The 13398-nt window shown below is 48.1% G+C and overlaps 1 protein-coding gene across 1 annotated transcript in view; it reads right to left on the bottom strand.

Moving 5' to 3' along the window:
- Positions 1-13079, bottom strand: part of LOC111148486 (mitogen-activated protein kinase kinase kinase 9) — a 74205-nt gene extending 61126 nt beyond the window's left edge. Inside the window, exons 1-2 of the mRNA XM_022505067.1 lie at positions 12484-13079; positions 5027-5440 (exon numbers count right to left, since the gene is read on the bottom strand). Of these exons, the coding sequence (XP_022360775.1) occupies positions 5027-5440; positions 12484-12886 (817 nt within the window). The 5' untranslated portion in view covers positions 12887-13079. The remainder of the gene's footprint in view (positions 1-5026; positions 5441-12483) is intronic.
- Between the last annotated feature and the right edge of the window lie 319 nt (positions 13080-13398).

Genomic DNA, 13398 nt, shown 5'->3' with positions numbered 1-13398 from the left:
GCAGGGGCACTACTCAGCCCATAGCTGCCAAGAGGAGCCGCCAATCAAACAAGCCCACGAAGGGAGACTGAGGGCCGCAGCACGGAACTCACAAGGAGGGAACACGGGGACACCGAGGCTGGATGGAATGACGGCAGCGGACGCAGGCTGCAGGGCCAGGGGGGGCTGCTCCCACAGCACCTGGCAGCCCTCTGGCTGGCTGCAGGGGACACACTGCCAGGGAGTTATTTGGGGCCGGCATCCAGGAAGGGTGCAGAGAAAAAAGAGGGCAGAGGCCTTGGAGGTTGGTAACAAATACACTGTGAAAATACCAGCCTCGGCACCCGAAACGTTGGCAAACTCGGACATTAGGACGGGGACAAGGGTTTGGAGGTTATAGAGGATGAAAAGGCACATGCTCAAAAGTCCCGCAGGACACAGGACATCCTCCGACAAGAAAAGGGGAGGCTTCACACTTGGCGATCCCCTGAGCAGACCAGTTCAAGGGATCCTGTGTTGGCTCATTCGCCCATTCACTCATGTCCCTGGAAGCTAACGACACAGAATCTATTCGGAGGCCTCAGGGATGCTCCCAAAATCCCAGCCAACAAGAGGAGGCCAGGGGGGTGCGGCTGGCAGGCTGCGGCAGGCCAGCGTGCTTTGTTCCATCTTTCCACGGCCCGCGCCCGACGGAGCGCACACTCGCTTCCCCATCACTCCTCCCAAGCCCTACAGCTTCCCCCCAGCAGCTTCACAAACACACCGACCCTGACCCCAGAAGACATCTGTGCTTGCGACCCCTGGCCAAGCGGCTCTAGTCCACTGTCACCCGACTGTTCTCCTACATGCTCTCAGGCAGCGTGTGCCCAGCCCCAGATGACCGCTCAGCACTGACCACGGTGCCAGGCTGTCGGAGGGGAACTGCCGGGTTTGTGCCGAGCACGGGAACGTGGGTAGGGTTTGGACAGGTGGGGGGCCAAGGCAAGAGCACCCCTGAAAGCCAGATTATTCGTGCGGAGAGGGGGACAGTGCTGAGGGCCTCGTGGCTGGGAGGCACAGAGGGTATTCCAGAGGAAAGAGGAAACCAGGCTGGTATGCGGGGGCAGTGCCTTTAGAGGAAGAGGGAGACAAGGCAGCAAAGACCTCATGTTAGTTTCAACTGACGCCCACACCAAAGAGGGCAGGTGTGGCGAGTCCCAACCACGTGTAGCTCCCCACTCACCTCTGCACTGCAGCTATGAAATAAGAGTGAGTCTATCAGACCTTAAGGAAGTGTGGATACTGGGGCTCTGTGAGCGGGATAATGCTATTCACAATCCTATAAAACCAAAGTGCTACGGGCCACGGGAAATAATGCCGTGAAACGCCCCAGCCACCCAGCAGCAGGGTGTCACCAATGGCTTGGTGACTGGGAGCACAGGCGGAGGGGTCAGACCGGGCCGCGAAGTCCGCCCTCAGGACTGGCGGGGAGACTTTGGAGAAATGGGTGACCCCTTCTGAGCCTCAGTTTCCTCCTTTGTAAAATAAACACACTCATAGTGTTTACTTGGCAGGGCTGCTACGGGAATGAGAAGAGAAGGGCTGTGAAATGCTTCGTGCCTAACATAAAGAGAGCACTTCATAAGAATCAGTTGTATTATTATTATTACTATTATTATTATTATTATTGTCATATAGGGGTTTGGTTTCGTTAACAGAGTATATCTAAGCAGTGGAATCTGTGCGACCTTTAAATATCTTGCGGTCGAAGACTATTTATTTACATAACAAGTCACAATATGTGGATGGGTCTGGGGAGCACGAAGGCACACTACAAGCAGCACAGTTACTAGGACTTCCCGTGCACGATTCTGGGTCAAAACAAGTATCCATAAACACAAAAACTGGAGAAACACACTGCTTTTACCTCTCTGTTTTTCTATGTTCTCTAAGAGGAGGAAAGAAGTTATTCAATAATAAAAGTAATAACACAACCTCCACTTTGGGCACGGCTTTTCGTTTTCCAAAGCTTTTTCATATGACCTTGTTTTTACACTAATTTAACTTCTAATGACTGCGACTGAACTGTTATTCTGCCAAATGCCTTTAAGCCAAAATCCTGAAATCCATCTACCTAAGCCCCAAAAGGACAATGTTTCCCCTAAGACCATCTTTTGTGGACACCTTTGCTAACAATCAAGTAGCTGGCTTTTCCCAGTTAACAGAGCAGAGACACTAATCCATCATTCAAGCCAGGGCTTTCTGCAAGTAGTTTTAAGAAGTGATGTTTGGGCTAATGATGCAATGGGGCAAAGGAGTAGGAGCCATTAGTTAAATCAGGGGTCTGAGCCACATGCCCCAAGGCCTGGCTAACCTTGCATGGCCATATGATGCTAAACATCTGAAATAAACAGTTCTTCCCAAAGCACGTCCCACATGAAGATCCCGTGGGAAGACCGCCAGCTGCTGCCCCCACCAGCCCTGCTCTTCCTCTTCCTCGGTAATAGCCCCTGATGATCAGCTGGGCTCACGGCCACCCAGATTAGAGTCCTGCACCTCCCAGCCTCCCCTGCGCCAGCCTCGGCTCTATGATTACATTCTGGCCAATGACTGCAAGCAGATGCGGTTTTGGTGGACTTTTGGGAGGACGACAGGAGCCAACTCGGCTCTAGGAACACCTTTTTCTGTGCTTCTGCTTTTCCTCTTCCTTCAGGCCTGTTACTTGGACCAAATAACTGGCATTTCCACTGCCATTGAAGACCACAAGGCAAGCCTGAGGGCGCGAGCCACGCACTGGGACTGGACTGAAAAAGAGGAGCCCACATCCCTGATGACCCTGGGATGTCCGAAGCCCTGCAGACTACTTTTCAAAGACAAATGAATGTAAACCTTGTTTTAGCCACTATTATTTTGGTTTTTAGGTTATGTGCAGTCAAATCTGACCTTACTGAGAATTGTATGTCAACACAGGATGCTGTATGTGTTCCACTGCCGGTGACAGCACGTGACTTTTTAAAGCAGATGACCAGGATAGTAGAGCACTTTATTTTTTTTTTTTATTTTTTTTTTTTAAAGAATTTTTTTTAATTTATTTGACAGATCACAAGTAGGCAGAGAGGCAGGCAGAGAGAGAGAGGAGGAGGAGGAGGCAGGCTCCCTGCTGAGCAGAGAGCCCGATGCGGGACTCGATCCCAGGACCCTGAGATCATGACCTGAGCCGAAGGCAGAGGCTTTAACCACTGAGCCACCCAGGCGCCCCAGTAGAGCACTTTAGTCACCTTGCCACGGAGCCTTTTGTAACAGTTAGATGTTTATCACCAACTACTTTCTTTTTTCCACAAAGACAACCCGCCTATATACGTACTCTTTTCGCTAGTGGATCTAAATCAGTGAACACATATGATTCCTAGAAATCTGTCCTCACATGACAGTGACCAAATCCAACTCGCCAGAACCCTAATAAAAACCAAGAGGGGGGCGCCTGGGTGGCTCAGTCAGTTGGGCGTCTGCCTTCGGCTCAGGTCGTAATCCCAGGATCCTGGAATCAAGCCTCACATCGCACTCTCTACTCGTTGGGGAGTCGTCTTCTTTCTCTCCTCCCCACATGGCCCACTTGCTCTCTCTCTCTCTCTCTCTCAAATAAATAAAATCTTGAACAAACAAACAAAAAAACCCAAGGGAAACAGGCCAGCATCCCCAGGTCTGCAAAACACAGTGAAGTTGTGACTCTCCAACTGGTGGGTAAAAACGAGCATAACATTTCCAAAACGATTTTTTAAGTCACGCACACAGAACACATGGGAGGATATGCCAAATGTAATAGTTATACTCCCTGAAGGAAAACATTACTGGTTACCCTTCTCTTTTTTATCTACACTGCCCAATTTTTGTACAAACATCTACTTAAATAATTTTAAAATGTATTTTTCCCCTGAAACAAACACTACATTATATGTTAATAATAAAAATATAAAATCTTAAGGAATGATCAAATAAAAATAATTATAACTGTCCAAGAAAAAACCAACAGCAAAACAACAACAACAATGTATTTTTAAAAGTAAACGTTCATAGTAGCATCAACAGAAAATAAACCACATCTGGAACTGCTCAGAACAAAATAAAGTCTGAAGGAATTCTGGGCTCAACGTGGAAGGAGACAGACAGTGAAGTTCCGGGACCCACACCACCTCCCCCAACCCTAATGCCCTCCTCTCCAGATAGGGTGCTTGAAACGATTTTAAGCATTTCCTATTTAACAAATGTCATCCTTTCGATCACTCCGTTCAGGCAACAGAGGGCACAAATTACGACACAAAAGCAGCAGAGTCCCAGCGCCTGCAGATTCCTCCAAGGAAAGAGACTGGTTTCCACCAACTCACCATGTAATTATGTCTAACACTTGCTTTACAATCCAGTTTATGGATCTTGGATGTTTAATAAACAGTTACTTCTCAGTTCCCTGCTATTAAAAACTAAGTAGTTACAACAATTAATTAATAAGACCCGTGGGCTATCAGGAGTCCACAATACTACCAGCCGGGTCATACTCTCCCAGGGGACTTTGTCACCTGAATCGGCCCCACAGCTTAGACGACACGCCCCTTTCTTCCTTATAGACCATTCTCTGGGGGTACCTCAAGCTGGGGTGGTCAGGCAGAATGCAAAGAGGCGTTGTAGTTACCTGGTGTTCCACCAAAGACGGAAAGCCCTTTTGTAATGCCAGGCATGCTTCCCTAAAGTGGAAAAATCTACATATCTATCTATCTACACATGTGTGGATACACACTGCACAGCACATCAGAATTACACACTGCCACCCCTGCCTGCTAATATGAGCTTAGGATTTTTCCAAACCCCTCGGCTGCCTCATTCTTCTCTTCCTAAACCAATTTTCCCTGGCATTCACTTCATCCCTACATCTCAACTCAAGGATGGAATGGTTTTACGTAAGGAGTTTCCCTGTTTCACTGCCCACTGAGATTCCTTCGGAATCCACTCCCACCGAAGCCACTGACTGAGTAGAGAAGTACTCGTGAGCCCTCCAGTCCCATCACTTCATACTCACTGTTACTGGACTTAAGGTCGCGGTGGATGATGGGGACAATTGCCTCATCATGTAAGTAGTTCATCCCTCTGGCAATCTGCACAGCCCAGTTCACCAGGATGTCTGGGGGAATCCTTTTCCCAGATAACACTCTATTCAAAGGCCCTCCACGGGCAAACTCCATGACCAAGCAGAGGTTGGGTTCCTTCAGACACACCCCCCTAAGGGCAATGATGTTGGGATGCTTCAGCATGGCGAAGAGCTTGGCCTCCTGGCGAACATTCTCTATAGTCTGGCTGATGTCCTCATCGGGGTCATGGCGAGCTGCTTTCACGGCAACCTCATCCCCTATCCAGAAAGCACGATAGACCTTCCCAAAGCCCCCGATGCCAATAATCTCTTCCAGGGTTAGCTCCGCAAAATCAATCTCTAACACTGAGAAAGAGAAGAAAAAAAGAAGTCAAAAACATTCTGAAAACACCACGGAATCATCCATTTACCTACGGGTAAACATAGCAAGTTATACTCCCTTGGCTTTTTTGTCTCCCCTCTATAAGGTAAGCTCCTTCAAGGCAAGAAGTGTGGCTAACCTACTTTCTGTTACATTAATCTTGACGACGAGCACATAGTGGGCATTCAATAACTATTCATGTGGTAATTTCGACTTGGAATGTCATGCGGAATGCCATACTACGACAAACCATTTTAATACAAGGTAACATAGAGGGAGATCATTTTTGGGAGACTTCTTCATTTTTCTGTGTACTCGATGGTGAGAAGCATACAGTCCAGTGACAAGCCAGACACACAACAACCAAACCACAGTGTGAAAAGAGCCTTCATAGCCGTATGATCAGATTAGGAAACCACCAACTCCCACTGCAGGACAGGATTAAGAGGGTGAGTGGGAAGGGATTCTCAGGGAAGGCAACACAGGGAATGTGTCCTAAAGAATGAGTGGGAGGGAGGGTGCCTGGCTGGCTCGTTGGTAGAGCGTGCAACTTTGGATTTCGGGGTTGTGAGTTTCAGCTCCATGTTGGGTGTAGAGATTACTTAAAAATAAAATCTTAAAAAAAAAAAATGAGTGGGAGGGATCTCATCAGGCAGCAAAGATCAGGATGGAGAAGGACAATCCAGGCAAAGGGAAGGTCATGAGCAAGAACAAGAGGTATGAGAATATATCGCATATTAAGAACTTCAAGGAGTGCAGTGTGGTTGGGTTATATGTGCCAGGATAGGAGATGAGGCTCAAGGTCTTGTTGGGGTCAGCTAGGTTGTGAAATGGTTTAGAGTCATTCTGAGTGGCTTAAACTTCACACTGTGAATGATAGGACTCATGCATTTTTTTTAAAGATTTTATTTATTTATTTGACAGAGAGAAAGATAGAGAGATCACAAGTAGGCAGAGCAGCAGGCAGGGAGAGAGAGGGGGAAGGAAGCAGGCTCCCTGCTGAGCAGGGAGCCCAATGTGGGTCTCGATCCCAGGACCCTGAGATCATGACCTGAGCCGAAGGCAGAGGCTTAACCCAATGAGCCACCCAGGCGCCCCAGAACTCATGCATTTTTAAGTAGGGGAGTGCTAGTAGACTGTGACTTAGAGAGGACATTAATTCTGGCAGCCATGGGGCATCGAACCTGGAGGCCAGGGAGCCTTCTGCAAGAGGAACCACTAAGGAGCCACTGAAGTAAGGCAGACATGCAGGCACAGGGTGCAAACACGAGCAGCAGGAATGACGGAGGGTGGGAAATAAATTGGGAGGATATTTTCCAAACGTGGTTTACCAGGAGGTGGTGACTAAGATGTGCAGAGAGGAGCCTCCCAGGGGACATCTCACTGCAGAAGTCACCTGCGTCACAGCTCCATCCCTGATGTCCCCAAGTACCACACCCAACCACTCATCTCCTTTCCAATGCAGAGGATGAACCTAAGAGGACGAACCTGATTACATCTTCAGCACCATTTGGAAAGGGATCCATGGCCAGATCACAATGGCCACCAGTGATTACAAAACTCGGGCTAGATAAGGCATTGCTATAGGAGTAAAGTGCTATGTTATGTTTCTCTCATGAAAACCCTGTGCTCCATCGATGTCCTCAGTCTCTTTGTCTTTACCTGGCTGACTCATACTCAACCCTCAGGTCTCAGCTGAAACAAAATCTCCTAGAGGAACTTTTCCTAACCCCCGCCTAAATGAGGTCAGGCCCCCATCAAACACGTCCACAACAGTCTGTTTGGCAAGACCCAACAAGGTTTAATAACCTGTTCAGTGCCTGCCGTCCTGCGAGATTGCGCGATCCCCAAGGGTAGACTCTGCCTGCTTTACTCATCACTGTACTCACCCTGCTGAACATTCAGCAGGTAAGCGGCAGTTGAGTAAAAGGGGGGGAAATCTATCTCAGTAGGAAATAAACCAAACTCAGATCTGAACTTTTTTTTTTTTTTTAAATGCACTGGACCTCCTGAAACAGAAAGAATATAGTCAGTTTGCTAAAAAAGAGAAAAAAAAAAAAGAAACTGAGAAAACAAAGATATATTTCTGAACTTTTGGCAAAACCAGAAGAGGAAGTGCCCACTGCTGGCTGTTCTCTTCCTTCCGCAGCCAGCTCCAGAATATCTCCAACCACCACTCACATGCTGGCGGTGCTCAAAACTCTATTCTTTCTTAATTAGAGTTATGTCCGTCCTGCCTAGGGCTGATATTCATTTGTCTTTTACAATGCAAGTGGCAGTAGCACAAAAGAATACAAAAAGTCTAGCCCATCTTGACCCCCAAAGTTCCAACTGTTCAAGCGTTTACCTCATCTGCCACTCCTCTTAAAAAATAAATGTTACAGCTGGTCCTGCAGACTCACCATCAAATCCACTCTAAAATCCTCTAGTATATCGTGCAGTACAAAGGCCAGAAAGCTAAGAACTACATTTCCCAGACTCTCTGACTGCTACAGGTCTGCTTCTGCCAATTAGATGCACAAGATAGGGAAGGCAGAAGTGACATGGATACCACCTTCTTGCCGCTTCTCCAGCCAAGCACGGCTTTGAAGTGGGATTTTCCTGCATGTCAGTGTCCAATCACTAGCTCTGGGCAGATGTAGAAAGGAATGCTGCAAGGCCAAGTGGTTGCCTAAGCTGGACAGCAACTACAACAGGGTGTTCTTCAAATCGACAGCTTCAACGTCAACTCCTGATTCTGTACGTTTCCAATTAGAGAAGTAGTAGCTTGCTGCGTGGGCCAGGTCTGCAGTGTTCTGGGAGTCGTTCTCACAGGTCCAGCTAAAAGCCCCTTCTCCCTGCCCTTCCAACAATTCTGTAAGCACCCAATTTCCTGTGCTAAATCACTTTCTGCTTAAAATAGCTTCAGTGCATCTGGGTTCTAAAATGAATCCTGATTACTAATTCTTATCTTGTCTATATGAATTAAAAAAACAATGTGTATACTAAGGAGTGATAAGAAACCCTCTTGGAGAAATAATGTAAATTATGTTAGGCGTCTCCTTGGTCATGGAGGGAAGGAACATTCACTTTTTCTAACAGCTTTTACACTGATGAAAAGATAGCTGTCTCTTTAACAAGTTTCCATTCACACATCTCATTTCCTCAACTGAATATCCGAATTTTCCTTAACAGAATTAACTGTTGTATTTTCTCTTCTACCTTTCCTCTTTTCCTCTGGTCTGAAGCATAGTTGTGAACACACAAGACGTGTTAAAATTTTTAAATGTATAAGGATTTAAAAGAAGTGATTCCGAACTTGGGTGCTGAAGGGACAGCTCCTTTGATGGCATTTTAGAGAAGACAGAAAACCTCTGCGGGGAAGGGATAGCAATAAACTCTCTCTGAGTAGAACAGAACCTCTCAGGTTCTTGCTAACTAGTTAAGGAAATATTATGACCGGCCTTCAAGAAAGGTATAGAACACAGCTTGCAAGTGGATAGAAGACAGATGAGCGGGGCCTGGGGGAAGGTACTTATTTTCCCTTCCCTGTGAAGAAGTCCCTTTGGGTAGGAACTAGACCTTCAGCTGCAGCTGAGAGAATGTGGGGCTCTCCTTTCCCACTGCAGGCAAGACCTGGTTTTAAGTAAGAATCAGGTCAAGTCACATTCAGCACATGTTTCAGTTTCTGTGGATGGATATTTCCAGGAATATCAGGAACAAAACCTTACTTCTTTCATTTTGGCAGTCAAGATGTTATTCTCTCTCAGCTGTATTCTTGAAAACTAGACACATAGGCACATTCCGGTAGGTTTTGGGTAAGTGAATGGCACGTACTTCACTCATTTAAAAATCCCAAGTACAGGGGCGCCTGGGTGGCTCAGTGGGTTAAAGCCTCTGCTCAGGTCATGATCCCAGGGTCCTGGGATCGAGCCCCACATTGGGCTCTCTGCTCACAGGAGCCTGCTTCCTCCACTCTCTCTCTCTGCCTGTCTCTCTGCCTACTTGTGATCTCTGTCTGTCAAATAAATATTTTTAAAAATCCCAAGTACACCTGAAAATATATCCTTAGATTTGCAGTGGATGCTAGAAAAAAAATGTATATTAGTAATAATCTTAATTTATGCCCTGCTTGAAAACAGACACAACACTAAAAGAGAAACTTTTTTTTTTAATACCTAGGACTGTATATGTCCCAAGATGTTAAATTTGGAACTGTACATTTTCCCTCTTTCACTAAAAAAAAGATGAGTGAGCTCCTACGTTATTTATATTTGCCAACCCCATGGAGAGCTAAGCTTTCATATCCACGCAGGAGGGCATAAAGGCACTATATAAATATCAGATGATTTCTAAATATCTATTATATTTCCTATTTGTCACAAGATTTGGTAATTTCCCCCTCTTCTGTTTTGAGTAAAGTTTGAAACAAAATTTTCTATTTGAAAAGCATTATTTAAAACTAAAACATTCTTACTTAACTGACAGTCTGCTATTCATAATCTAATGTCACAATTCATGCCCCAGAAGAGAAGTTCAAAAGGGTAACTGGGGAAAAGCTATCAGTGGCTCAATTTCATTCCAAGTCTCTGGAGACAAGGTTGTCAATCACTTTATTTTCCGAGTGACACTAACTGAAATGGTGGACATGGGACACCCATCAGAGTACCTGTTATCAATTTCCCCAAGTTCATCTTTATCAAAGCATTGTGCCAACATGGTGTATTTACATCACCAATCCCCCTCAGGTGTGACTTATAAGCACCCCCTTATCTTATCATTTATCTCCTGTTTTTTGTTGTTTTTTTTTTTTTTAGTTTTATTTATTTAAATAATCTATGTACCCCGTGGCAGGGCTCAAACTCATTATCCTGAGCTCAAGAGTTGCATCAACTCAACCACCTAGGCACCCCTATCTCCTGGAATTTAATACAGTATCTATCTTTTGCTAGGCACTCAAATTGGATTTTTGAATGGAATTAAATTTTCTGAATTATCAAGAATTAATTCCAGTCAAGTTCAGAACTTCTGATGAGACTACATAAAATAACTTACCAGGGCCTTCACCTGTCATGTGCAAGTCAATTCTTTTCACAAGCACAAAGTACTTCCTACTTTCTTATCTGAGTTCTAGAATCAGGAATCTAGCCTATCGAAGGTAACTTTTGTGACAATAAAGATTAAGTCGTGGGTACCCAAGGGAGAAGGAGCTGCTAACGTAGCACACCCTGGCCATGGCTGGTATTCTGCAGGTGAGTTTTTCCAGCCCAAGTCATATTCACACCTGACTGCTCTGATAGCTGGGGGGACAGAGATGGAAGAAACGGAGTTCCTGCTCATGAGCGTTACACACCTCTCCCACTCTGGCATTAGCTATACAAAAAAAAAAAAAAAAATCACAAAACGTAACCCATAAAGAACCTCAAACCTTTGACTTATGCATAAAAAAACTGCATTGTGTCTAATATGCCACACCATTCTTCCAGTATTTCTTTCAGTATGTGACCAAGTTCATCTTCAGCACTATATCAGACACTACACTAGGACCCTTAGTCTTCACCTTCCCAGTACTAGAGCCAAAAAGATTTAACACCCAGAAACCATTTAAAATCATTTGTTCCCTCCAGGCATGATAAAGATCAAGATGTAGAAACAGGAAGTTTTACACTGAATGTGAGGGAGACAGAAACAAAGGGAACTAAGGATTTGAACACCAATTTGATGGTCAAAACACCAATAAAGAAGGAGAATAGAAATATAAGGAAAGAGGTTATGCTTTTCTTATTAAGTGATGGTATTTAAAGAAAACATCTTAAATAAAGTAACACAACTGTTCAGGTGAAAGTAAATTACAGGACCGAAAGATAAATGTTACAAATGAAATTTAAAAACCAAATGCCTAAAGTTGGTGCTTGGTAACGATTTTTTTTATTAACTAAAATGCAAAGTAGACAAAATATTGAGTAAACAATAATAAATATGTATTAACAATACTTTTTAGCAGGGAAGAAATTGTGGGACTAATCAAATATAAAACAGTGTCAACTGCACAAGAAGATATTTACATCTTCTAAAACCACCTAGCAGAACTGATTCAGGGATTCCAATGGCAATTTGACTGCTTTGGAGAAAAACAAAAACAAAAACAAAAACAAAGGAAATATCATTGCAGGGTGTGGAACAGGGGGCTCCTGGGAAATTGGTGAAAACCAGGACACTGGAAGAAAGGCCCTGGGAGGGACCCGTGGGCATGGTCCCCTTGAGATTTGGCAAATACCAAATATAGGCAAGGATCTAGGGTGAGAAGAAAGGAGAAAATGTTGTAACTGAAAGCTTGGGTGTCAAGGGACTTGGGATTTAGCCACTGTACTTTGCGCTCCTGATCTCTCACGGGGGAAGGACATACTTCTCCCTCTCCAATCATTTCTCCACCCATCACCGCCGGCTTCTTCACACACTCGCACCCTGCTCAGCACATCATTCACTGAGACTCCTAAAGGTACAACTTCTCAGATACAAGACTGCGATCCGAGAAATCAACACGACATTTCAAAGACACTTCAGCCTTGAGTTCGCACGGGCTTCCGGGACTTGAAAGCCAGCCCAGCCAGCCCTGCGGGAGACACCCCCATCCGCTTCAAAGCAAATGCCTTGAAGGGGCGGGGACAGGCCGTAGAAGAGGTCGGGAAGGTCCCTGATTTGGGGACTAAGGTTATGACAGAAACTACCAGCTGGCCTGAAACCCTTCCAGATTTGGGGAAGCCGGGAGTGCGACATGGGGAGATTCTCGTGCTGGGGCTCCAGGATGTGGAAAGCAGCTGAGGTGGTCAGATGAAGGTTAAGAAGCCCAAGCGCCTGAGGTTCCTGGCAAGGCCTGCGGCGTCTCTATCTCACCCATCGCACCCACCAAAGCAGCCCCTGCAGCCCGAGCGCGCGCGCACACACCCACCCCCAGGGCAATCGTTCCCCACCCGCTCTGCGACCCCCCCCCCTCCAGGCTCCAGCCCCCCCTTCCCCGCCCGGCTCGGCGGCCCCGCCTTCGCCTTACACTGAATGGGCGGGTAGCAACTGGGGTCCTCGCCGCCGTGCTGGCAACGACTGGAGAAGGCGCTGCGCGGGGTCACGTAGTTGCTGGGGAAGATGCCCACCCGCTGGTTCAGCTGCCCGGTCCACCAGCCCTCGTCGCCGGACACCTGCGAGTCCTTGGACAGCACCTCCACCACGTCGCCCAGCCGCAGGGTCAGCTCGTCCTCGCCGGCCGCCTCGTACTCGAACACCGCCGTCCAGTAGGGCAGCGGTGCATCGGAACCCAGCTCCCCCGGGGCCGCCGCCGCCGCCTCCTCCTCCTCTTCCTCCTCCTCCTCGGCCCCGGCCCCCGCTCCATCCTCCCCCGGCGGGGCGGCAGCGGCGGCGCTCGCCAGGCAGCCGAGAAGCGCTCTGGAGGGCTCCATGGAGCGGCCGATCCATAGGGTGCGGGGCTGCCGCCGCCCGCAGGAGCCGCCGCCGCCTATTGTTCATGCGGCTCCGCAGAGCTGGGGGGACCCCCCTCCCCCGACGGCGGCCGCAGGTAGGGCCCGGGCTGGCGGGGCGGGGAGAGCCGGCTCGCTGGGGCTGGCGCGGCGACAAGTACGCCGAGCGGGAGCGCTCACCGCGGCATGGGGGCGCGGCGGGCCGGGGCCCCCGCCTTCGTGCTCGTCCCCCGGGGGTGGCCTGGCCACCTCCGCCGCGGGTACCTGCTCGCGCAGCCCTAGCCCGCCGCCGCCCGCCGGCCGCCGCTCCCCTCTCCGCGCCGCGCCCCGCCCCCAGCGCCGCCCGCACGCCCGGGACCACCTGACGCGGGCCTGGCTCCGCCCCAGCCCTGCGGACCCGAAGGGGCGGGGCCGCCCGGCGCCGGGCCCACCCCCCCCCACGCCAACCCGCCCTCCCATTGGCCGCTGCCGGCCGTCCGCAGGTTCCTATCTCC

This window comes from Enhydra lutris, unplaced genomic scaffold (assembly GCF_002288905.1).
Source record: "Enhydra lutris kenyoni isolate GAN:26980312 unplaced genomic scaffold, ASM228890v2 scaffoldscaffold20, whole genome shotgun sequence".
In the NCBI taxonomy this organism is placed as follows: domain Eukaryota; kingdom Metazoa; phylum Chordata; class Mammalia; order Carnivora; family Mustelidae; genus Enhydra; species Enhydra lutris.
This window is presented reverse-complemented; position numbering and strand designations above follow the sequence as displayed.